Genomic DNA, 24,393 nt, shown 5'->3' on the forward strand with positions numbered 1-24,393 from the left:
ATTTTGAATTCTCCAGAAAAAAATATGAATCTGTGGTCGCATTGAAACATTTAATAATTTGCAATTTGTTGATATTTTATTAGGGGTATAATAAGTTTAATTTTCTGCGGTCTCCGAACAGTTCCCGAATAAATCCGAATACAACCTGCATCACTAAGCGTCCTTCTTTCAAAATTCTGAAATGGCCACTGTTGTCAAAAATGACACCTGCGCCTGCTTGAAAGAACCCCGAGCAGAACGTATGATGCAGATGCTGGAAATTCAAACAATACACACAAAATGTGACCAGGCAGCATCTATAAAGAGAAGCACTGTCGACGTTTCGGGCCGAGACCCTTCGTCAGAAAGTATGATGAATGGGTTTACCCAGAAAATCTGCAACATTGATCAGGTACGAACGTGTTACAAAATAAGCAAGTACTCCCAACACAGTTGTAACATTTCCCGCTCATATAATTATCGGGAAGCGTGTGGAGGCAGAACAGTATGCGATTGCCCCTACACGATGAATAAAAACGGAGTTAATTGGAAACCTAGTACAATGACAGCCCCCACCTACTCACATTAAGGTCACCTGCTGCTCCCAGCTTGTCTCCGCCACTGTAAACACCAAACAATTGGTAAATAAAACTACAGCATTGTGTTTGTTCGGCCTAATGAGCAGGGATTAGGCAGAGAACCTTTCCTATAAATGGCCCGATCACGGTTCGGAACGCCTGGCCAGAATACCCAGATCTCTCCAGCTGTTGTTTCGACCCAAGACTCAGAGAGAGCCGAGGGGTCTTCGCCATGGGTGGCAAGTTGCCGAGTTTGTCGTTGGTCGTGACCTCCCTACTGTTCGTGATTTCTCACGGGTCGGCTGTAAGCCTGGGCACCTCCACCCGATGCGTGCCTATTCCCAAGGCGATGACCCTCTGCTACGACATTGGCTACTCGGAGATGAGGATCCCCAACATCCTGGAGCATGAAACGGTGGCCGAGGTGATCCAGCAGTCATCCAGCTGGTTACCCTTACTGGCCAGAGAATGTCATCCAGATGCCAGGATCTTCGTTTGTTCTCTTATAGCGCCCGTGTGCCTGGACAGGTAAGGAGCGGCTGAAGCGACTGACTTTGGGGTAGGAACAGAGCTGATTCTTCCGAGGGCTACAAGATACTCAAAACTAAAACAAAGCGGAAAAAAGAACTTTAGATGCTAAACATCTGAAATGCTGGAAATACCCAGCAGATCTGACAGCTTCTGTTAAATCTTGAGTGTGTGTGTGGGGGGGGGGGGGGGGGAGTGGAGGAAGGTGATTTAAGTACTACAAGGTAAAAGTAGGAGAACGAGGTTGAGAAAAACAGCCATGATTGAATAGCAGAACAGACTCAAAGGGCCAAATGGCCCAATTCTTCTCCTAAATCTTATTGTCCTAAGATAACCTTATGCGAGTGCCTGGTAAAGTTAGAACACACTGAAATCAAATGTCATCAAATGATAGATGGGAACAGGCAGGTGAAAGTTATCTTATGAAATTTTTGAGTTCTGTCCAGTCTTAAGATTTCAAAGTAACCAATGTTACTACAGGGTAAGAGTGAATAGTTAAAATAACGGCTGATGAAAACTTCCATGGGTCTAGATTCAAAATGAGAAGTAGTTAAGATTAACACACAAAAAATGCTGTTCGACATGTTTCTTTAAGTTCCCAGAATATTTTCTGAATGTCTGCTTTACGAATTTTGAGTAAGTGGGTAAATGCATGGCAGCTGCATTCTAATGTGGATAAATGTGATATTATCCACCTTTGGTCACAAGGTCAGGAAGGCAGATTACTACCAAATGACCATAGGTTGGGAAAGGGTGTCAGTGGAAAGGGAGTTAAGTGTTCTGCAATAGTTGCAGGTGGGATGGGTCGGTAGAAAGCAAATAGAACAGTACCTTATAAAAGTATTAGGCACATATAGCTAGGGTGCCCAAGACTTTTGCACAATACTGTATTTGTCAATGTGGAGCAGAGAGCGAGTTTCAGAGAGTGGGAGATTTAGTGGGAGCAAAGGATGTTAGGAATGGTGAGGATGGAGCAGTGTGGGAAGAGTGTGGGACAGGTGGCAGTAAAGGAGTGCCAGGGGCAGGGGGTAGGGATAGTGTGGGTGCAGACGCACCCAGCCCTGAGACACCATGCAAGGTAAGCAGTTGGTTTACTGATCATTACTGAATGTCTCTGGTGCTTCCTGCTCCCTTCCCCTTTTCCCAACCATGATTCTCCTCTTCCTGCTCCCTTCTGACTCAGTCCACAATAGAGACCAACATCAGAATCAGCTTTATCATCATTCCAATAGATCATGAAATTTTTTGCTGCAGCATTACAGTGCAATACATAAAATTATCACAGTATTGTGCAAAAGTCTTAGGCACCCTTCAGGATCCTGTACCCCCTTCCTTATGGTAACTATGAGAACAGTGCATCTCCTGGGTGTTTGGGTTCTATAATGATGGACGCCTCTTTTCTGAGGCACTGCTCCTTGAAGATGACTTGGATACTACGGAGGCTAGTGCCTATGATGGAGCTGACTAATTTTACAATTCTCTGCAACTTACATCGATCTGGTGCAATAACAACCCTCCCACCCCCTTCCATACCAGTCAGGGGCCATTCATGGACCATTCAGAAATCTGTTCTTAAAACTTTGATACACATCAAAAAAAAGATGCATTTCATAAGAATAAGAACATTTCCTGTGGAGGGAGCACAGGGAAAAAAATCACAAGACTGATTTCTGGAATGGCAGGATGGACGTACGAAGAGACATTGGATCAATTAGGCTTACATTCATTAGCATTTAAAATACTGAGAGCTACATCATAGAATCTAGGACTGGACTGATTAAATGCAGGCTACTGGTGGAAGAGTTTCAGTTTGAAAGGTAAGCAACACAGGACAGATGAGGAAAAGTTTATTCACCTAATGGGTGGTGAACCCTGTGGGATTCTCCACCATAGAAAGCAGCTGTGTTAAAAATCATTACATATATTTAATGAATTGGGTATTATTCATCAGGCAAATAGTATTAAAAGAGAGAGGAGGAGAAAGCAAAAACAGGGTAGAGAATTTGCATCATTAGCCATGATCATATTGAATTGTAGGGCAGATTCAAACAACCAAATGGCTGACTACTGCTCCTGCTTCAATGTCTCCACTGAATATTCACATTTTGCATTGTTTTCCATTACTGGGTCAGAGAGAGATACAACATGGAAACAGCCTCTTCACCTCACTGAGTGCATGCTGACCACCAATCAGACATTAATCCCATTGCTCCCTACATCTTATCCACTACCACCCCCCCCCCCCCCATTTCTACCATTCACCTACCTACACACTAGGCTGACCTACATGCCTTTGGGATGTGGGAGGAAGCAAGAGCCACCAGAGAAAATGCACACGGTCATAAGACATGCAAACTCCACAAAGATAGCATCAAACATGAGCATTGTACCCAAGTCCCTGGCGCTGAGAGGCACCTACTTTTAATTTTACTAGTTGCACCACTGTCCGCCCAGTTAGGCAAATGACTATTTCCAGCTGATTTTTAAGCATTCACCAAATAGGTTTATTTAGAATTATTTTGCCCATCCTCAACATCCTTATTCCAATCACTTAAAGTCATAAAAACAGCACAAAAACAGGCCCTTTGGCCCATCTATTCTGTGCTGAACTGTTAATCTGCCTAATCCCATCAACCTGCACCCTGACCACAGCCCTCCATACTCCTCCCATCCATGTGCCTATCCAAAATTTCTCTAAAATGGTGAAATCAAACCCACATCCACCACTTCTGCTAGCAGCTCGTTCCACACTTTCACCTCTCTCTGAGTGAAGAAGTTGCCCCTCATGTTCCTCTTAAACTTTTTCACCTTTCACCCTTAACCCATGACCTCTAGTTCTCATCTCACCTCTGGTAGACTCATCTATGGTAATGTCTCCTCACACATCTACCTGTAACCCAAGCTAGTTTAGTACCAACTCACCAGGGACTCGTTGATTTTTATAAATGTATTTTAGTGTCTACAATACACTTACTCTCATTGATTCCTGTAACATGAGTTGCACTTACACAGTTTGTTCAATGGTTAGCTGGTTTACATGCATTCAGATGCATCAGCTGCTTTACCCTGAATATCTGACCTAATTCTCTGTTTTGATTAATCATTGATTTGTTCTGTTAAGTCAATATGACCATGGCCATTCAATCTAAGCATTTGCCTGGCATAAATATTTGGCATGAAGCTCTGGGTCAGAACAGTTTCCCTTACAAGGTTCAATATTAAATTTCATTGATTGGCTGCTGAGTTTGGGACAGGTTACAGAAATTACTGCTGCAGAAATGGAAATATCTTTTAGAAAACTAAACCTACCTCTCTTGGGTTTACAGTAGGCTCCACTGGCATTAAGTTCAGTTACACAAATCACTCCCAGTTTTCATTCAGGCTGAATGGAACATAATTTTTTTAAATATCTTCATGTTAAAACTGTCTATCACATTGCATATCCAGTCCAGCACAAAACAATGCTCACTTGCATCTCCTCACTAAAAACCTAACCCTTTCCCATAATTTCTTTGCTTGAACTCTCTCCTCCACTCTTCCAAAAAAAAGCTTACTTACCTAGAGGGTGGTGAACAAATCTGCAAAGTATACCGATTTGATCACTGATCTTGCACACCGCCTAACAGCACCTTTCACTTTAGTCTATAAAGTTCCCACAAAGACAAAGATTTGCATCAAAGACCAAACTTTCAGCCACTCCATCCTGTTTTTGAAACACTCTTCCTAGCTCACAATGCTTCATCATCACTCTTCTTCAAGCCACATTGATGATAAGAAATTTGCCAATAATACCCACTGGGTACCCACTAAGTGAAATACCTTGCTTGGTTTATTGTACTTGTTAAGAATTATATTTGAAATGGGATTAGTAAGAAATCCAGTATGGTCAAGAATGATACCGTTTTGTACCCCTTCCCCTTCCACTATCTTCTTATTCTGGCTCTGCTCCCTTCCTTTCTAGTCCTGATGAAGGATCTCAGCCCAAAATATGAAGTGTTTATTCCACTCCATTGATGCTGTCTGACTTCCTGAGCAAGTCCCAGGCAATAAAGTCTCAACTCATAGGCTGACCTCCTCATCCCTGAATCACCCTGGTAAACCTCCTCTGCACCACCCCCATAGCTAGTATATCTTTTCTCAAGTTAGGAGATCAGGACTGCATGCATTACTTCAGGTGCAGCACAACCTCCCTGCACTTAAATTCAACCTTTCTAGCAATGAAAGCTAACATTACATTTGCCTTCTTGATAACCTATTGCACCTACAAACCAACCTTTTGCCATTCATGTACCAGTACTCCCAAGTCCCTTTGTATAACAGCTTGCTGCAATCTTTCACCATTTAAATAGTCTGATCTTCTATTTTTCCTTCCAAAGTGGTTGGCCTTGCATTTACCAGTTTGTACTCTCCATCTGTCATACCCTTGCCCATTCACTTAATCTATCTATATCTCTCTTCAGACTCCACACATAGTCTAAATAATTTGTTTTTGTATTCACTTCAGTGTCATCAGCAAACTTAGATCTGCTACACTTGGTCCCCTCTATCAAATCGTTAATGTCTTTTGTGTAGTTGCAGTCCCAGCACCGACCCCTGCAGCACTCCACTCACCACTGACTGCCACCCAGAGAAACACCCATTTATCCCAACTCTCTTCCTTTTATTCTAATACATTACCCTTAACTCCATGCATCCTTATCACATGGTTAAGTCTTTTATGTGGCACCTTATCAAACGTCTTCTGGAAACCCAAGTATACACTATCTACCTGTTCCTCTCTATCCACTGTGCTCTTTATACCCTCAAAGAACTCCAGTAAGTTTGTCAAACAGGACCTGCCCTTCATGATTCCATGTTACCCCTGCCTGATGGAACCACTTCTATCCAGAAGTTTTATTTCTTCCTTAATGATAGTTTCAAGCATTTCCTGACTACAGACATTTAACTGGCCTATGATTATCCACCTTTTGCCTACATTCTTTAAAACAGTGGAGAAACATTCACCATCTTCCAATTAGCCAGGACCTGCCCAGAGTCCAAAGAATTTTAGTAAATTTCTATCAGTACCATGGTATGTATCCCATCATGACCAGGGACCGGCCTACCTTTAGACCCACTTGTTTGCTCATCATTACCTGTTTAGTGATGATTGTATTGAGGTCCTCACCTTCCATCACATCCCTCTCTGGCATGCTAGAGATGTCTTCTACCCTGAACGTTGACACAAAATATTCACTCAAGGCCTTGGCCATTTTCACATTACCCTTAAGGGGCCTACATTCACTTTCACCACTCTTTTTCTGCTTTATATAGCTGTAAAAGCTTTTATTATGTTTTTATATTTTGTGTGAGCTTACTTTCATAATCTATCTTCCCTTTCATTACTACTTTTTTAATGGTTCTTTGTTTCTTTTTATAAAGTTTTCCCAATTTTCCAGTTTCCCACTACTCTTAGCAACTTTGTATATAAGCTTTTAGTATTCTTTCTTTTATTTTCTCATTCATCCAAAGCTGGCTCTCCCCATCCTTATTATCCTTGTTTATAATGTGAACATACATTTGTCCAGCACCACAAAAAATCCCTTTGAAAGTCTTCCTCAACTGTCCCACCATAATGTCTGTGTTCCCAGTATATGCTAGCCAGCTCCTCCCTCATTCCATTGTAGACTTCTTTGTTTATGCATAATACAGTGGTTTTAGATTCAACTCTTGCACTCTCCATTTGTATTATAATAATAATAAAGCCACAATAGTAAACACCACTAGAATAGTTTGAAAGTTCGTAGCAATGGAGACATTAATGTGCTTGGCTATGCCTTTACCAGCTTGAACTAAGAAAAAAACATAATAATTTTATTCTGTAATTGTGCACCTCACATATGAATTATTTTTCTAATACAAAGAATTCCTTCAGCAGTAATTATCATTTATCAAACCACTAAAATGTTGTTTACAACTGAATAATTGCTCAAGCCTTAATTGGTATTGTGCAGATCTAGTAGATAAACATCCAATTCAGTTGACTGCTGAGTGTATTGTGAGAACAACAGCATATCTGGCAAAGGAGCAGGTATTTCTAATGAAAGAACACATGGAATTCTATGTTTATCTGCATGTATGGATGCCAGAACTTACTGTTCTCTTTAACTTGTAATAATGGCAAGTGTTAATAGACTTATCATTATTACTTTGCAAAATCCAGGTCACTAAGCCAAGCCTCTAACAGGTGGCTCAATATTCTATATAGTCACTGGAAAGCTAACTGGTTTTGCAAATTACAGATAGGTTAACATTTTGAAAAGTTTACATTCGAGGAAGTCTTCCATTACATTTCAGCAACCCACATTATGAGATTCACACATATTTAATTTCAGATCCCTAAAAAATGGGGGTTCCCAATTAATTAAACATGGAGAATTTGCAATTAAGATGAATATAACATTCAATATTAACATTATAACATTGGGTGGCTGGTTGGAGATACATCTCTACCAAAAAAGTCACTTCTTCCCTTCACTAGTCTGCAGGTGTAGCACCTGATACCCAATCAGGGTCATGTGACACCATGGGAGCAGGTGGTAGATGATCATATGAGCAACTGCTGCAGATCACAAGTCCTGGTTATGCGACCACTGACACCAGACAATCACTGAAGAGGGGTCACCTGTCTTGTAAAGACACTGCTCAGAAGGCAATGGCAAACCACTTCTGGGAGAAAGATTTGCCAAGAACAATCACGGTCAAGAGACCATGATCATCTACATCATACGACACCACATAATAATGATGATGACATTAAAAAGGAATAAAAAGCAATTAGTAAATAATGTGATGCAGCTGCTAAAGAAACTCCTACACTGATAAATTATTTTAAGCAAATGATTACAACGTAGTGTTCCCTAAGGCCATGACCGCATTGACATAAGGTTTATTGATTGCATCACAATGATAGCAAGAGCAGTGAAACATTATCCAAGCTTGGTTAGAGCATTGCTAGGAAAAATATTTCTCTGAGAAAATGAATTAATAACCTGTTAACAAACAGCTTTTACATATCCTAAGAATGAGAGTTAATAGAAGGTCAGTAATATTGAAAAAGAAAAATCATTCACTCATGTTATAAAGAAACTTTTGCTTCACGTTTAATTCACAGAGGATGAAATGTGACTTTTTCCCCCATGTTAAATGCAAGATAAATGAACCAGAAATTGTGACTAGGTACAGTTTACTCAGTGCTGTATCACACAATATTGCATTGCAGTTAAATTGCACAGCACCTACATAAAACAACACAAGGTTTCTTAGTAATATTACTAATGTTTATTTGTAATTATATTACTTTCTTGTTTGTGGCACTTTGAACTGCATTATTCATGGAACACTTTTCATACAGGTAAAGTTAATATTAATAGTAGGTAGGCTACATCCTTACAATTCCATCAATCCCGACCACAGTGCTGTCGATGTGGAGGCTGTATGTCCTTACTGTCATCCTGGGGATTTGCTTTGGTTCCTCCTGGTTTTCACTCACATCCAAAGAGATATTGGTTAACTGACTACTCAAAATTGTCTCTAGTGAAAGTGGGTTGCAGGAACTGATTGGCATGCAAGTGAGATAAGGTAACAGAGAAAAGTGGGGCAATTGGATTGCTGTAGGCTGGCATAGATGATAGGCTGAATGTTCTCCTATGTTGTAAGCAAATGCAGAATATGAAATATTATTTCAAATTTTCTTTAGACCGTAAGATATGGGAGCAGAAATAGGACATTCAGCCCATCAAACTGCACCACCATTTCATCATGGTTGATCCATTTTCCCTCTCAGCCCTCACAGAAACACAGAAAACATACAGCACAATACAAGCCCTTCAGCCCACAAAGCTGTGCTGAACATGTACCTACCTTAGGGCTACCTAGGCTTTACCCATAGCCCTCTATTTTTCTAAGCTCCATGTAGCCATCTAGGAGTCTCTTAAAATACCTATCGTTTCCATCTCCACCACCGCCACCAGCAACCCATTCCACACACTCACCACTCTCTACGTTAAAAAAAAACTTACCTGACATCTCCTCTGTACCTACTTCCAAGCACCTTAAAACTATGCTCTCTCATGATAGCCATTTCAGCCCTGGGAAAAAGCCTCTGACTATCCACATGATCAATGCCTCTCATCATCTTGTACACCTCTAACAGGTCATCTCTCATCCTCCATCGCTCCAAGGAGAAAAGGCTGACTTCACTTAACCTATCCTCATAAGGCATGCTCCCCAATCCAGGCAACATCCTTGTAAATCTCCTCTGCACCCTTTCTACAGTTTCCACATCCTTCCTGTAGCGGGGCGACCAGAATTGAGCACAGTACTCCAAGTGGGGTCTGACCAGAGTCCTATATAGCTTCAACATTACTTCTCGGCTCTTAAACTCAATCCCACGATTGATGAAGTCCAATGCACCGTATGCCTTCTTAACTACAGAGTCAACCTGCGTAGCAGCTTTGAGTGTCCTATGGACTCAAACCCCAAGATCCCTCTGATCTTCCACACTGCCAAGAGTCTTACCATTAATGCTATATTCTGCCATCATATTTGACCTACCAAAATGAACCACCTCACACTTATCTGGGTTGAACTCCACCTGCCACTTCTTAGCCCAGTTTTGCATCCTATCAATGTCCCATTGTAACCTCTGACAGCCCTCCACACGATCCACAACACTCCCAACCTTTGTGTCATCAGCAAATTTACTAACCCATTCCTCCACTTCCTCATCCAGGTCATTTACAAAAATCACAAAGAGTAGGGGTCCCAGAACAGATCCCTGAGGCACACCACTAGTCACCGGCTTCCATTCAGAATATGACCCGTCTACAACCACTCTTTGCCTTCTGTGGGCAAGCCAGTTCAGGATCCACAAAGCGATATCCCCTTAGATCCCATGCCTCCTTACTTTCTCAATAAGCCTTGCATGGAATACCTTATCAAAAGCCTTGCTAAAATCCATATACACTACATCTACCTTCATCAATGTGTTTAGTGACATCCTCAAAAAATTCAATCAGCCTCGTAAGGCACAACCTGCCTTTGACAAAGCCATGCTGGCTATTCCTAATCATATTATGCCTCTCCAAACAAATCCTGCCCCTCAGAATCTTCTCCATCAGCTTACCAACCACTGAAGTAAGACTCACTGGCCTATAATTTCCGGGGCTATCACTACTCCCTTTCTTGAATAAGGGAACATCAACAACCCTCCAATCCTCTGGAACCTCTCCCATCCTCATTTATGATGCAAAGATCATTGCTAGAGGCTCAGCAATCTCCTTCCTCGCTTCCCCCAGTAGCCTGGGGTACATCCCATCCAGTCCCGGTGACTTATCCAACTTGATGCTTTCCAAAAGCTCCAGCACATCCTTTTCCTTAATATCTACTTTCTCAAGCTTTTCAGTCCACTGCATGTCATCCCTACAATCGCCAAGATCCTTTTCCATAGTGCATACTGAAGCAAAGTATTTATTAAGTACCTCCACTATTTCCTCCGGTTCCACACACACTTTTCCACTGTCACACTTGATTGGTCCAATTCTCTCACGTCTTATCCTCTTGCTCTTCACATACTTATAGAATGCCTTGAGGTTTTCCTTAATCCTGTCTGCCAAGACCTTCTCATGGCCCCTTCTGGCTCTCCTAATTTCATTCTTAAACTCCTTCCTGCTAGCCTTATAATCTTCTAGATTCCCATCATTACCTAGTTTTTTTTTACATTTCGCAAGCTCTTCTTGTCTTCATGACTAGACTTACAATAGTCTTTGTACATCATGGATCTTGTACCCTATCATCCTTTCCATGTCTCATTGGAATATACCTACTCAGAACCCCACGCCTTGAACATTCCTTGTGGCAAATACCCCTTGAACATTTGCCACATTTCTTCCGTACATTTCCCTGAGAACATCTGTTTCCAATTTATGCTTCCAAGTTCCTGCCTGATAGCCTCATATTTCCCCTTCCAATTGACTCCTTCCTATTCCTAACTTCCACCCACAGAGACTCTGTAGACAACCCCTCTATGACTTCCTCCTTTTCTGCAGCCATGACAATATCTATGATCAACAGTGCCACGCCCCCACCTCTTTTGCCTCCCTCCCTATCCTCTCTGAAACTTCAAAAGCCTGGCACTTGGAGTAGCCATTCCTGCTGCTGCACCATCCAAGTCTCTGTTATGGCCACAACATCATAGCTCCAAGTGCTGATCCACGCTCTAAGCTCATCCGCTTTATTCATGATACTCCTCGCATTAAAATAGACACATCTCAAACCATCAGACTGAGTGCGTCCCTTCTCTATCACCTGCTTATTCTCCCTTTCACACTGTCTCCAAGCTTTCTCTATTTGTGAGCCAACTTCCTTTTCCTCCGTCACTTCAGTTCATCGTCTGCCTTTTCCCCCCACGGTCCTTCATGCCCTGACTAATCAAGAATCTATCAACTTTTGCCTTAAATAGGCCCAATGACTTGGCCTTCCCAGCTGTCTGTGGCAATGATTTCCACAGATTCACCACTCTCTGGTTAAAGAATTTCTTCCTCATCTCCGTTCTAAAAGGACGTCCCTCTATTTAGAGGCTGTGCTCGCTGGTCTTAGACTTCCACACCATAGGAAACATCCTGTCCATATTTGAGGCCTTTCAACATTCGATAGGTTTCAATGAGGTCACCCCTCATTCTTCTGAATCCCAGTGAATACAGAATATGAAATACTATATCATTTGTGTGTATTATGCAATATAACATCAGGAAATAAGTAATTGTATATTTTTAACTGCCACAGTGTTGAAAGAAGAGAATTGATGATAAGAAGTAATGCAGCAAATAATTCATCTTCATCTTTCTTTCCTTTTGCCCTGCTTAAGGTTTATATACCCTTGCTACAGCCTCTGTGTAGCGGTGAGGAACAGCTGTGCCCCCATTATGGCTTGTTATGGCTACCCATGGCCAGAAATTTTGAACTGCGATAGGTTCCCTGTTGACGATGGCATGTGTATATCCTCAATCAGCAACAAGACAACATCTCACAGAAGTAGTAAGTAATCTTATTGAAGAATGGATTTCAATTAATAGTGTAATGCAGAGTAAAAGCACATGCACACACCATATTCAAATCAGGTTTTGCTGCTTTTACAGTTATAAATCAAGTCAGTGTCAAGAAATGTGTTATAGTTAAGGACAGTGTGGTGGGGTGGAGATGCATCTCTACCAAAGGAGGTGCAAGGCACTTCATCCTTCTGTTAGCCTCCAGGAGACCCTTGGGCAAAGTGTAGCACCTGCTTAGCCCCCTCCCCCCAGATCAGTGTCACATGAAGCCATGGAAGCAGGTGGTGGATGGTCATATGAGCAGCTGGTGCACATCATAATAAGTCCTGCTTGCGCAACCACAGACACCAATCTCTGGAGAGTATTGACAATGACTGGGGTCACCCATCCTATAAAGCCACTGCCCAGAAGAAGCCAATGGCAAACCACTTCCGTAAAAACATTTGCCAAGGACAATCAAAGTCATGGAAAGACTATGATTGCCTATGCCATATGACACAGCACATAATGAACAAACAAAGATAAAGACATTTAAGGTGTTATAAGAGTTATACAGTGTGATCATCTGGAAGGACAGGATAACATTGTAATCACGTGTTCATTCTGTTTGCCAGTTTGGTGAGTGCAACAGTAAAAAGGAAAACAAGCCTTGTCTTACTCTCGGCACAAAGATTTAAGGGCAAAATCAACAAAGATCTTAAAGCAAAAAGCAATAATAACTTCTGAAAAGCTAGATAGGGGACAATCTAATTCTTTGCAGAACTTGGTATCTGTGCTTCTTGAATCTGATTATAAATCTACATTTCTACCCACTATAAAGCAATGCCACAAGCCAGCTGTCGAGATTGTGAATTGGAAGAACGTACTTCATTCAAAGAAATACTAAATACATTTTGTTCACATGATTTTGGTAAGTACAGTGCACGGAAATAATGAAAATTACTTCTTATACTAAAATATTTTTGCAGCATTAAGAGCCAAGAATGCTGTTTGGAGAAGTTAAGGACATAAAAAATGGGAGCAGGAGTAACTAAGTGGGTGGCATGGTAGCCTAGTGGTTAGCACAACACTTCACAGTACAGGCGACCAGGGTTCAGATCCAGCTACTGCCTGTAAGGATTTGTACGTTCTCCCGGTGACCACGTGGGTTTCCTCACACTGTCTAAAGTCATACCAGTTCATAGTTTAATTGTACATTGTCCTGTGTTTAGGCTAGAATTAAATAGAGGGATTGCTGGGAGGCACAGCTTGAAGGGCCGGAAGGTCCTATTCTGCGCTGTAGCACAATAAATAAATTAAAATTAAACCAGGTGAAACTAGAACTAGAGGTCATAAGTTAAGGATGAAAGGTGAAATATTTAAAGGGTACTTCTTCACTTAGAGGGTGGTGTGTGTGGAAGGAGCTACCAGAGGAACTGGTGGATGTGGGTTAAATTTCACCACTTAAGAAAAGTTTGGATGAGTACGGTATATGGATGGGATGGGTATGATTGAAGGGCTATTGTCCAGGTGCCGGTCAATAGGACTAGGCAGAATAACAGTTCAGCATGGACTAGACGCGCAAAAGGCCTGTGTTGTAGTGCTCTATGAATATGAGTAGACCATATGACTAGTCAAACAGACTCCATCTTTCAATAAGATGAAGTCTGATCTTAAACTTATCCACCTGGCTTGCCTGTTACGTGGCTCTCTGACAGTACAAATTCTGTCTCTCCCAACCATGACTCAACCTCCTTAGCCATCTGAGTTAGAGAGTTGCAAAGATCAACAACCATCTGAGCAGAAATCCTTTTAATCTCTATATTGAACAGACAGGCCCTGATTCTGAACCTCTCTTAGTTCTCTATTCCTCAAAAAAAGGGGAAAATCATCTCAGCATCTGCCCTGTTGAGTCTTTTCTGAATCTCCTATGTTTCAATAAGTTCATCACTATTCTTCTAACACTGAGTCCAGGTTTTGACTGAAGTGGCTAAACCAGCAATGAAATTGAGGCAACATAGGTGGAAAAGCAGAAAGGATATCTCGATACTGAGAGTTTTCAGCAGGCTACCAAAATTTTCAATTGAGGAAATTGTGTTTCCAGTGTGTATTTATTTTAATTTGAGATACAACATGAAATAGGTGCAAGAGTTAATGACAATAAATAAATATGTCATCAGTTGTTCAATAAGAGAGACAGATACTCAATTGATTTGCCTGGACATTTCTTGCACATTTGGTGTGGACAGAGTGTATCTGTTTCCCTGGGTTGAAGTGTCTAATACCAGATGACGGTGCTGAAAGTGAGAGGGGGCAAGTTCAGAGGGGTTATCAGGGGCAAGTTCTTTTTTTAAACTCAGAGTTCTAGATGCCTGGGATGCACTGCTTGGAGTGGTGGTAGAGGCTTTTAAGAGACATCTGGATAGGGACACGGATGTAAAAAAGATAGTGACATGCACATTGTGTATTTAGGAGGGATTAGTGTTCAGGTGTTTTTGATTTGCTTTTTAGCTGGTTCAGCATAACATTATGGGCTGGATGGCCTGTTCTTGTACTATGTTCTATTTAAAGCACAGGGGAGAATCTGGATTATCGTATTGCAGCAGTTCAAATTAAACTCCTTACTTATTCATAGAGTTTTCCCCGATTTCAAATATTAAAGAAAGTGATCACTGCCACCACTACTATCCCTCACAAGACATTCCACATTCCATAGGAGAGAAATTTGTCCTTGGTCACTAGTAGTATGCAAGGATACAAGCCACTGGCTGTACCAACTTCCTCACGTCCACTTCCACTAAAATCAAAACTAAATGCTGCAAAGAAATCAGCTAATGGTCAATGCTCTCACACACACATTTGGTGTTAGTAACCACTGATTGAATTATCTGCTGAATCTGCACAATAAGAATCTTTCTGCTTCTTCTCGCAGTAACCCGGCCAATGTTTATCCACCAACAACAACAAAGAGATTTTGATCTGTCTCATATTACAGTTTCCATGCCTAAAATGGGCGTCCCATTTCTTGCATTATAGAAATGATCACACTTCTTTGCCTGTGAAATGTGGAACAAAAAAAAATCCTTTCTTATTATATCTGAACAGTAATTGAAAGTAATAGTATACAAGTTTTGTGCTTCGTTAATTGTAAATTCACTGCAAACCCCTTTTACCATCATTAGTTAACACATTATACAGCCATTGTGCTCGATCTACACTCAGTGGCCACTTTAAGTACCTCCTATACCTAATAAAGTGGTCATTGAGGGCATGTTCATGGTCTTCTGCTGCTGTAGCCCATCCATATCAAGGTTCGACATGTTGTGTATTCAGAGGTGCCCTCCTGCCACCACTGTTGTAACGTGTGGTTATTTGAGTCATTGTTGCCTTCTAGTCAGCTTGAACCAATCTGGCCATTCTCCTCTGAACACTCTCATTAACAAGGTGTTTTTTCCCCCTCAGAACTGCCACTCAAAGGATGTTTTTTTTGTTTTTTGCACCATTCTCTGTATACTCAGACTGTTGTGCCTGAAAATACCAGGAAATCAGTAGTTTCTGAGATACTCAAACCATCCCATCTGGCACCAACAACTATCAAAGTCACTTAGGTCACATTTCTTCCCCAATATGATGTTTGGTCTGAACAACTGAAGCGCTTGACCATGTCTGTATACTTTTATACATCGAGTTGTTTTTATAATTGGCTGATTAGATTGCATTAGCGCGCAAGTGTACCTAATAAAATAGCCAGAGTACTGTATACAGTACATTACACAGCAATTGTGCTTATTTTATATTGTAGAAGCTTTTTAACTTGGGGTTGGATTTTGTTTGTGACTGATCACACAGGAAAGTTATTCAAAGTATTTTTCCCCCACAGCTGTGAAAATTAGAATCTCAAAGAGAAACACAAGTTTCACCCGGATCTCAAATTTTGAGTTGGACAGCAAATTTGAGGTTATCAAGCATGGGCCCCTCCTCAAAACGGAGATTCATCCCAAGATTCAGCACTGGCTTGACTTGGATGCCACTTGTGTCCAGAACATGACACAAGGCAGGCATGCAGGGACCTTTATGATTGTGGGCAGAATCCAGAATGGAAAAATAGTAGTGAACAAAGTTTACTTATGGCAAAAGCGTGACAGAAGTCTTATGCTTGCTGTCAGAAAATGGAAGCATTACAGATGCCGTTCACAATATTAAAATTGAGTTATATATTTGTAAATATTTTTATTTTTAGATGAATGTAAAGATCTTATAAAATAAAATACTTTATCTATTTTTAGTGCCAATGTCTACTCTTTATAGAGAACTCAAATCAGAAGTCAGATATTAGTAAGTGAATCAAACTTTGATCCACACAAACAATGGCAAATTTTTTTTCGTTCTTTTTTTTTAAAAAACACACACACAGGTATCACAAAGTCAACCCAAATATAATACTTCCTCTACTATACAATCCCTATTGAAAACTTGCACTTTTGCAGTAACAAGATTAAGGAATCCATAGGTCAAAAAGAGATAAGCTAAGAAAATATTTTACTAAATTATTTATGTCAAACTACAGTTATAATTTTGTCTTAATATTATGCAAATACATTGATGCCATCCAAATAATCCTACAGTTTATTATGTTATGATTTATTTATTGTAATGTCTTTCAATGCACAGTTGTCTGAACTGTTTTTTCCCCTGGAATGCCAATTCTAATACAGAGCTTCCACACCTCACACAGATTCCCCAATTACTTTCATAAGGCTATAAGTGAAGGAGCACTATTAGGCCATTTGACCCATTGAATCTGCTGTGCCATTGCATCATGACTGATTTATTATCCCCCTCAACCCCATTCTCCTATCAACTTCCGTTTTAAATATACTCAATTACGTGGCCTCTACAGCTGTCTGTGGCAATGAATTCCACAGATTCACCATCCTCTGGCTCAAGAAATTTCTCATCATTTCTGTTCTAAAAGCATATCCCTCTATTCTGAGGCTGTGCCCTCTGCTTCTAGATTCCTCCACTATAGAAAACATCCTTTTCACATTCACTCTATCTAAGCCTTTCAATATTAAATAAATTTCAATGAAATCCTCCCTCATTCTTCTAAACCCTAGTGAGTACAGGACCAGAGCCATCAAATGCTCCTATGTTAATTCTTTCATTCCTGGAATCATTCTCGCGAACCTCCTCTGGACCATCTCCAATGACAGCCCGCCTTTTGTTCTTTAACTGCTTCTTTAAACCGCTGAAAATTTAAAAAATACCTGTCATATTTCTTCTGACGTTTTCATAGAAACATAGAAAACCTACAGCACAATACAGGCCCTTTGGCCCACAAAGCTGTGCTGAACATGTGAGAAATTACCTAGGGTTACCCATAGCCCTCTATTTTTCTGAGCTCCATATACCTGTCCAGGAGTCTCTTAAAAGACTCTATCATATCCGTCTTCACCACTGTCGCTGGCAGCCCATTCCACACACTCACCACTCTCTGCGTAAAAAAACCCTGACATCTCCTGTGTACCTACTTCTGAGCACCTTAAAACTGTGCCCTCTAATATTTCAAACCATTCTCTATAACCGTAAGCCCTGATTAAAAGAAAAAAAAATTAGTTTACTTTGTTACATGTACTTGAAAACATACAGTGAAATGCATTGTTTTGTTTCATCAGTACTGGGGGCAGGATTGTGCTGGGGGGCAGCCTACAAATGTCACCATGCTTCCAGTACCAACGTAGCATGCCCACACCTCACTAACCTAAACCCATAGGTCTTTGGAATGTGGGAGGAAACTGGAGACCCAGAGGAAACTTACTGACAATGGCGGGAACCAAATCCTGGTTGGTGATTGTTGGCTCTGTAAAGCACTACCCCAACTGCAAGGCAGAGCAGCACATCATGAAGAGCAAGCTTTTGCCCACGCAGCAGGCTCCCACTCTCCAAAGGAATGGCTGAGACCAATACACCAGTGGCATCCAGTGACAGAGGGAGTTACCAGTCAGCGTTGAACTCAACATAGGACTGCCTTAGGGATTTCAGCTCCAGATTTTCCCCATGAGTGGGTATAGCCACAAGACAGTGGAGATTTGATATCAGAGATGTGGATGAGCTGCCAGTCACAGCTGATAAAGCCCATCTGCCCAACTGATTTTAAAGCATCAGTAACCCCCTTTGCTCCCTCTCCTGTCAGTAGAAATGGTAGTAGCTAGGCCAGGAGCTGGACTTGGTTGTCAGAGGCTATTTGAAACGCATGCCATCAGAAGTATTTATAGGTAGCGGAAGCTTGTCCCCATTACCACACATGGTTACACTAACCACTTTGTTAACACGCCAGCCTACTTTTTTTTACTCTACAGCAGGGAGTTCAACCTTCATGTCATGGACCAATACCATTAAGCAAGGGGTCTGTGCTCTAGACCCCTATTCTAAAGAATCTACGCTGCCCCTTTCCTTGGCACCAACAGCAAGATGGCCAAAACTGGCAAATATGGTTAGCAACTTCCTGGTGTTAGTACAGACTACATGATGTTCTCACTATTGCAGCACTTTCAGAATTAGGTTTGCAAAAGAAATTTGATTATTCCACAACAAACTTAGTGCTTGTGATAAAAGTAAAATATACAACACAGAAACAGCTGTGTTTCCTTCTGACAGGACTGGATATTGGATTAAAAAGTACAACTGCACCGACAGTAATACTACTTTCATGTTTGATACACACATACAGTACTGTGCAAAGGTCTTAGGCATATCTCTATAGCTAGGGTGTCTAAGACTTTTGCACAGTACTGTAAATGGGTTAATTTCTGGATTGTGCTGACTCTTGGAAATTTAGTACCTCTTCTGGTTTTTACCACAGGAGAGAAAGTGAAGTAAGATCTAAAAGTAAAAGCACTATGCAATAATATCATAGAAAAGTACAGCACAGAAACAGGCCCTTTGGCCCATCTAGTCAGTGCTGAACCATTTAAACTGCCTATTCCCATTGTTCTGCACTGGTACCATAACCCTTCATACCCCTACCTTCCATTACCTATCAAAACTTCTCTTAAATGTTGAAATCAAGCTTGCAAGCTCCACTTGTGCTTGCAGCTCATTTCACACTCTCATGGTCATTTGACTGAAGTTTCCCCAGAAGTACCTTTCCACCTTTCACCCTTAATCCATGACTTTTAGTTATAGTTCCACCCAACCTCATTGGAAAAAGCCTGTTTGTATTTACCCTATCTATACCCCTCATAATTTTGTGGAGGTTAGCATCCATCTGTTTCAAAGGACAATGGGTGATGATCATCATCACAAGCCTGGGTGAAAGGTATGGAGATCCTGAGATGCGCAGTCGTCAAGATCCCCCTCTCAGTCTCACCAGTGTAGTCCAAAGGAAAGCTTATGTTTGGCACCAGCTTGGCTGCAGGAGCTGCTGGAAGGATGACAGTGACATCCAGCTGCCTTGGGAGCTCCACTGTTGTCTAGATTTACTCCTGTAACCTTCGCCTCTCCTAAGGCTGCCCACAAGGCAGTGGGGCTATACATCCATAGCTGGGAAAATTATGAGATAACGTGACAAAAATATGGAAATTTAGGAGGGGACATACAGTTGCTAATCAAATTTTGTGTACCTCTTAATTTTGTATACCTCTATCAAATCTCTCAATTTTCTATGTTCCAAGGAATAAAGTCCAGACCTATTCAATCTTTCTTTATAACACGGGTCCTCCAGACTCAGCAACATCCTCGTTAATTTTCTTTGTAAAATTGATATCTATATTTGTTAGTGATAAATGCTTTAAGTTTAAGCTTTTTAAAGTCAATATATATTTCCCTACTTTCCCAGTCATTGCATATCTGTTTCCCCCATATTTAACTTATATGCTAAAACCAATACAAGGGTAGAGAATATGTACTAGAACATAGAAAAGGTGCTTGTTGGTGATATCAGCACTTTACTACTTTTAAGTCTGCACAAGTGGACATTGAAATGCTGGGTTTGAGGCACATTAGCTCTGTGCTAAAATTCTTGACACTTCTTTGAAGATTTAGAATGCAATGCAATGACGATGCAAATTTGAATTATCTGAATTAAATGAGAGCATTCTGTAAATCCTTACCAAACAGAAGTGGCTTTAGGCTCAGCGTTTTCAAGTAGTGTACTTTGTTAGGAACAAGATCCACTTTTTGCATATGCCCAACCTGAAAAAACAAAGGAAATGATGAGACAACAGGACAAAAATATGGAAATTTAGCAGGGGACATACAGTTACTGAATTGAATGAAAGAGAAAATATTAACATCTGTAGTGTGAACAGGTGCACAAGCAGCTTTTGATTTTTGATGTAATACCATGAATATTTAAATTTAAACATTAGCTAACAAATATACAAATTTGGAGCAGAAATAAATCACGTAGCTTCTACTTACTCCCAGTAATCTTTCATTCCCTCACTTATCAAGAAACAACTTGACTGCCTTAAAAATATTTAAGAACTTTTTTCCTCTTTTCTTTGAAGGGTGGTCTCTTTTTTTCAAAAAAAAAACAGCAACCCTTAGTTCTAGGTTATCCCACAAAACAAACATCTCTAAACATCCTCTACGCTTCAAGTCAAATTGCCACTCTTGTTTAAACTCCAGTGGATACAAGCATAGCCTGTCCAACTTGTCCTTATAATTCATCCTGCATATTCCACGCATGAATCAAGCAAATCTTCTCTGAACGGCTTCCATTCGAATAATGTTGTTTCTTTAATGCGGAAAGCAATACTAGATACAATACTTGAGGATTATTGTAGATTTATACCCTATATAACTGAAACATAGAAAAACTGCTGGCAGTAATATTAGGGTATGATTATATTAAGTCTGCAAAAACTGATGCACTTTTACATTCAATTCCCATTGCAACAAAGTATAACATTCTGTTAGTGTTCCTAATTAACAGTTTTACCTGTACACTAACCTGTGGTGAATTATGAACACAAATCCTTTTGCAGTCTCACAGCATTTAACCTTCGCTCATTTCAAATTTTTCATTGTAAATTTTTTTGGGTTACATAATCACACAATTAGTCACTGTTCTGAACCTCCTTCTCATTGCTACCAACTCATCCTCCTCAGATTGTAGTCTGGTCTTTGAAATGTCTCAAATATGGACCATCGCAGTCTTTCTTTCCTCTTACAAGCTTATCATCATTATATGTTGTGTCTTATGATGTGGGCAAACATGATCTATGACCATGATTGTTCTTGGCAATTTTCAAAAATTTTATTTGTGTTTTACTGAAGTGGTTTACCGTCGCCTTCTTCTGGGCAGTGAACCATTAGCAATACTTTTCAGAGACTGTCTGTCTGGCATCACTAGCCACATAACCAGAACTTGCCATATGCACCAGATGCTCATACGGCAATCCACCACCTGCTCTCATGGCTTCACATGATTTCAATCAGGGAGCTAAGCAGGTGCTACATCTTGCCCAAGGGAGACCTGCATGTTAGCAGAGGGAAGGAGTGCCTTACACCTCCTTTGGTAGAGATGCATCTCCACCCCCTCCCTACCCAAGCTTCAAGACTTTTTAAACCCTCTTACAAGCCACAGGATTTTAAATCCAAATTTAAGATTACCATCACAGTTCATTTTAGCTCTTCACAATTCCTAACCTTTACAGTTTCAGTCTTCTCCTGAATCCAAGATCCTTCTACGAGGTCTTTTGTCTGTTGGATTATCTGGAAAGAATGTGCAACCTGCACCCAAAATCAGGATGGAACCCAAGTCCCAAGACCCAGCAGCACTAACTGCTGAAAGGCTTTCACCAAATTTATACAATGCAGATTACATCACAAATAAGCAAGCCATCATTAACCTTTTGGTTCCATAGTTTATCATTGAATCACAGAGTCTAGGAGGTCATTCTGCCAATCGTATCCAATTCAAATCTTTGAAAGAACTCTTTAATTAGTGCTACCCTCCATCTTTCCTCAGAGCGACACACTATTTCCTTCTCAATTTACCACTGAGTGATCCTTCATCAATCTTTCTAACAATGCTTTCAGAGCACAATTGTTAAAAAAAATTGTTGCACAAAGTTCTTCTCCTAAGATTATTTGTTCTTAGAGCAGTGTTTTCACCATGATTTAAAACATAGAGAAAAGGGCTCTTTAGGCTATTACATTGTGCTGAACTCATTAAACTCTTAACTAATCCCTTCTGCTTATACAGTGTCTGGCAACACACGGGGAGGGATGAAGTGTAGAGTTGAAAAGTTGATTGGTGAGAGAGATACAAAGGCCATGGAAGAAATAAAAGGAGGGAAGAGCACCAGAGGGATGCAATGGGCGGGCAAGGAGATTAGGTGAGAGGCGGAAAAGGGGATGGGAAATGGTGAAGGGGGGGTCATTACTGTAAGTTTGAGAAATTGATGTTCGTGCCATCACGTTGGAGGCTATCCTAACAGAATACAAGGTGTTGTTCCTCCAACCTAAGTGTGTCCTCATCGCAACAGTGGAGGAGGCCATGGATAGGCATATCAGAATGGGAATGGGAAGTGGAAGTTTTCCTGAGCACCTACGCTCCGTCTGCCAGAAAAAGCAGGATCTCCCAGTGGCCATCCATCTCCACTGTCGTGATGAGGCCACACTTAAGTTGGATCAACAACTCCTTGTATTCCATTTGGGTAGCCTCTAACCTGATGGCATGCACATCAATTTCTCAAACTTCTGGTTACTTCCTCCCACAGCTGCCCCCTCCCTTCACCATTTCCCTCCCCTTTTCCCTTTCACACCTCATCTCGTTGTGTGCCCATCACCTCCCTCTAGTGCTCCTCCTCCCTTTTCTTTCTTCCATGGCCTTCTGCCTCTTCCAGCAATCAACTTCCCAGCTCTTTACTTCATCCTTCCCCCTCACGGTTTCACCCATCACCTGGTGTTTCTCTCCCCCCTCCCACCTTTTAAATCCACTCCTCAGCTTTTTTCTTCAATCCTGCAGAAGGGTTTCAGCCTGAAACATCAACTGTACTCTTTTACTAGCCTGGCCTGCTGAGTTCCTCCAGGATTTACAATGGTGAAGAAGGTAAATACTTTGCTGGTCTTTATTGTTTGGGGCATCATGTTACAATTGCTTATACTCCCCTCTCACCAGTCTGTCCCACAGACCTCAGTATTCTAGTACTTTTCCCTCTCACATTTCATTGATATCCCCAGCCCGATCTTCATCCCTCAATAATCCACCCAAGCTAATTATCCCATTTTGACACAGAGCAAGTTTATCAGGCACAACCCCACACAGAGCTAACCCAAGACTTCCATCAATACACTAATATATTTTCCCAGACTCCGGCCAGTCTGGTCCCATCCCCTTCCTTGCTGCCCATCATTCTGGTTCTGATACCATCCAATGCATCAAGCCCCTCCAAACCTCGCCCAGTCTGGCTCCAGCACCCCCCCCCCACCCCCCAATCAACCTCTGAACCTCCCATTGGTCATGATATTGTACTTCCCAAGTTTAAAATCACTGCCTTGGCCCCGCCCCTAAACAAGAGGCCACGCCCACTTATTACACGCCCACGCTCCTCCACCCACTGTCCGTCACTGGATTGGGCCCACCCACCTCCCCTCTGGCGCCCTGCTCTACTGACTCCGCCCACTGATCTAGGCCCCGCCCCTCACCTTGATGCCTTCCAAGCGGTGCAGGTGACCGAACCCCGCGTCCTGCTGCAGGTTGGACGCGCGCTCCGGCCCCGACACCTCTTGCCGCGGGCTCACGTCCTGCCCGGGCGTCGGGGACGCGCCGCTCTCCGGCGAGTGCGCGTTTTCACTGGTGTAGTACACGTACAGCAGCAAGGCCAACACATTCAGGATATAAACGTGCACAAACACCATGACAACCACGAAGTAGGAACGCGAGCACACGCTGTCCTTCTGAGACATGGCGCCGTCGCAGTATTTAAATAGCCCCGCCTTCACCCGGCAACCGTCCGCTCCGCCCCTCCCCCCTCCGTCCAGCCGCCCGCCCGGCCCCTACTTTCAAAACCGGCTCGCGACGGTCGGGGGGGGGGCGCGTCCCGACGTCATCGCGTCCGTCTGCACACGTGCTGCTAGAGCCGTCAATCATGGGATAGCTAAGGGGGCGGGACCTCGGCGAAAAAGGCGGGGCCAACCAACGTGTGGGAGGGGCTAGTGGGTTGGGCCTCTCTGCCATAGCAACACAACCAGCTAGAGTCTCTGGGCATGAGAGGCTGCAGATATTGTAC

At 41.8% G+C, this 24,393-nt stretch overlaps 2 protein-coding genes across 2 annotated transcripts in view; one reads left to right on the forward strand and one right to left on the reverse strand.

The window, feature by feature from the left end:
* Positions 1 to 24,127, reverse strand: part of p4htmb (prolyl 4-hydroxylase, transmembrane b) — a 71,280-nt gene extending 47,153 nt beyond the window's left edge. Inside the window, exons 1-2 of the mRNA XM_073072045.1 lie at positions 23,810 to 24,127; positions 20,263 to 20,344 (exon numbers count right to left, since the gene is read on the reverse strand). Of these exons, the coding sequence (XP_072928146.1) occupies positions 20,263 to 20,344; positions 23,810 to 24,070 (343 nt within the window). The 5' untranslated portion in view covers positions 24,071 to 24,127. The remainder of the gene's footprint in view (positions 1 to 20,262; positions 20,345 to 23,809) is intronic.
* Positions 735 to 16,354, forward strand: LOC140742092 (secreted frizzled-related protein 5-like). Its single transcript, XM_073072919.1, has 4 exons — positions 735 to 1,085; positions 11,992 to 12,161; positions 12,993 to 13,082; positions 16,032 to 16,354. The coding sequence occupies exons 1-4, from the start codon at positions 790 to 792 to the stop codon at positions 16,352 to 16,354; spliced, it is 879 nt and encodes a 292-aa protein (XP_072929020.1). The 5' UTR covers positions 735 to 789.
* Positions 24,128 to 24,393: the final 266 nt, after the last annotated feature.

Source organism: Hemitrygon akajei, chromosome 19 (genome assembly GCF_048418815.1).
Source record: "Hemitrygon akajei chromosome 19, sHemAka1.3, whole genome shotgun sequence".
NCBI classification, from domain to species: domain Eukaryota; kingdom Metazoa; phylum Chordata; class Chondrichthyes; order Myliobatiformes; family Dasyatidae; genus Hemitrygon; species Hemitrygon akajei.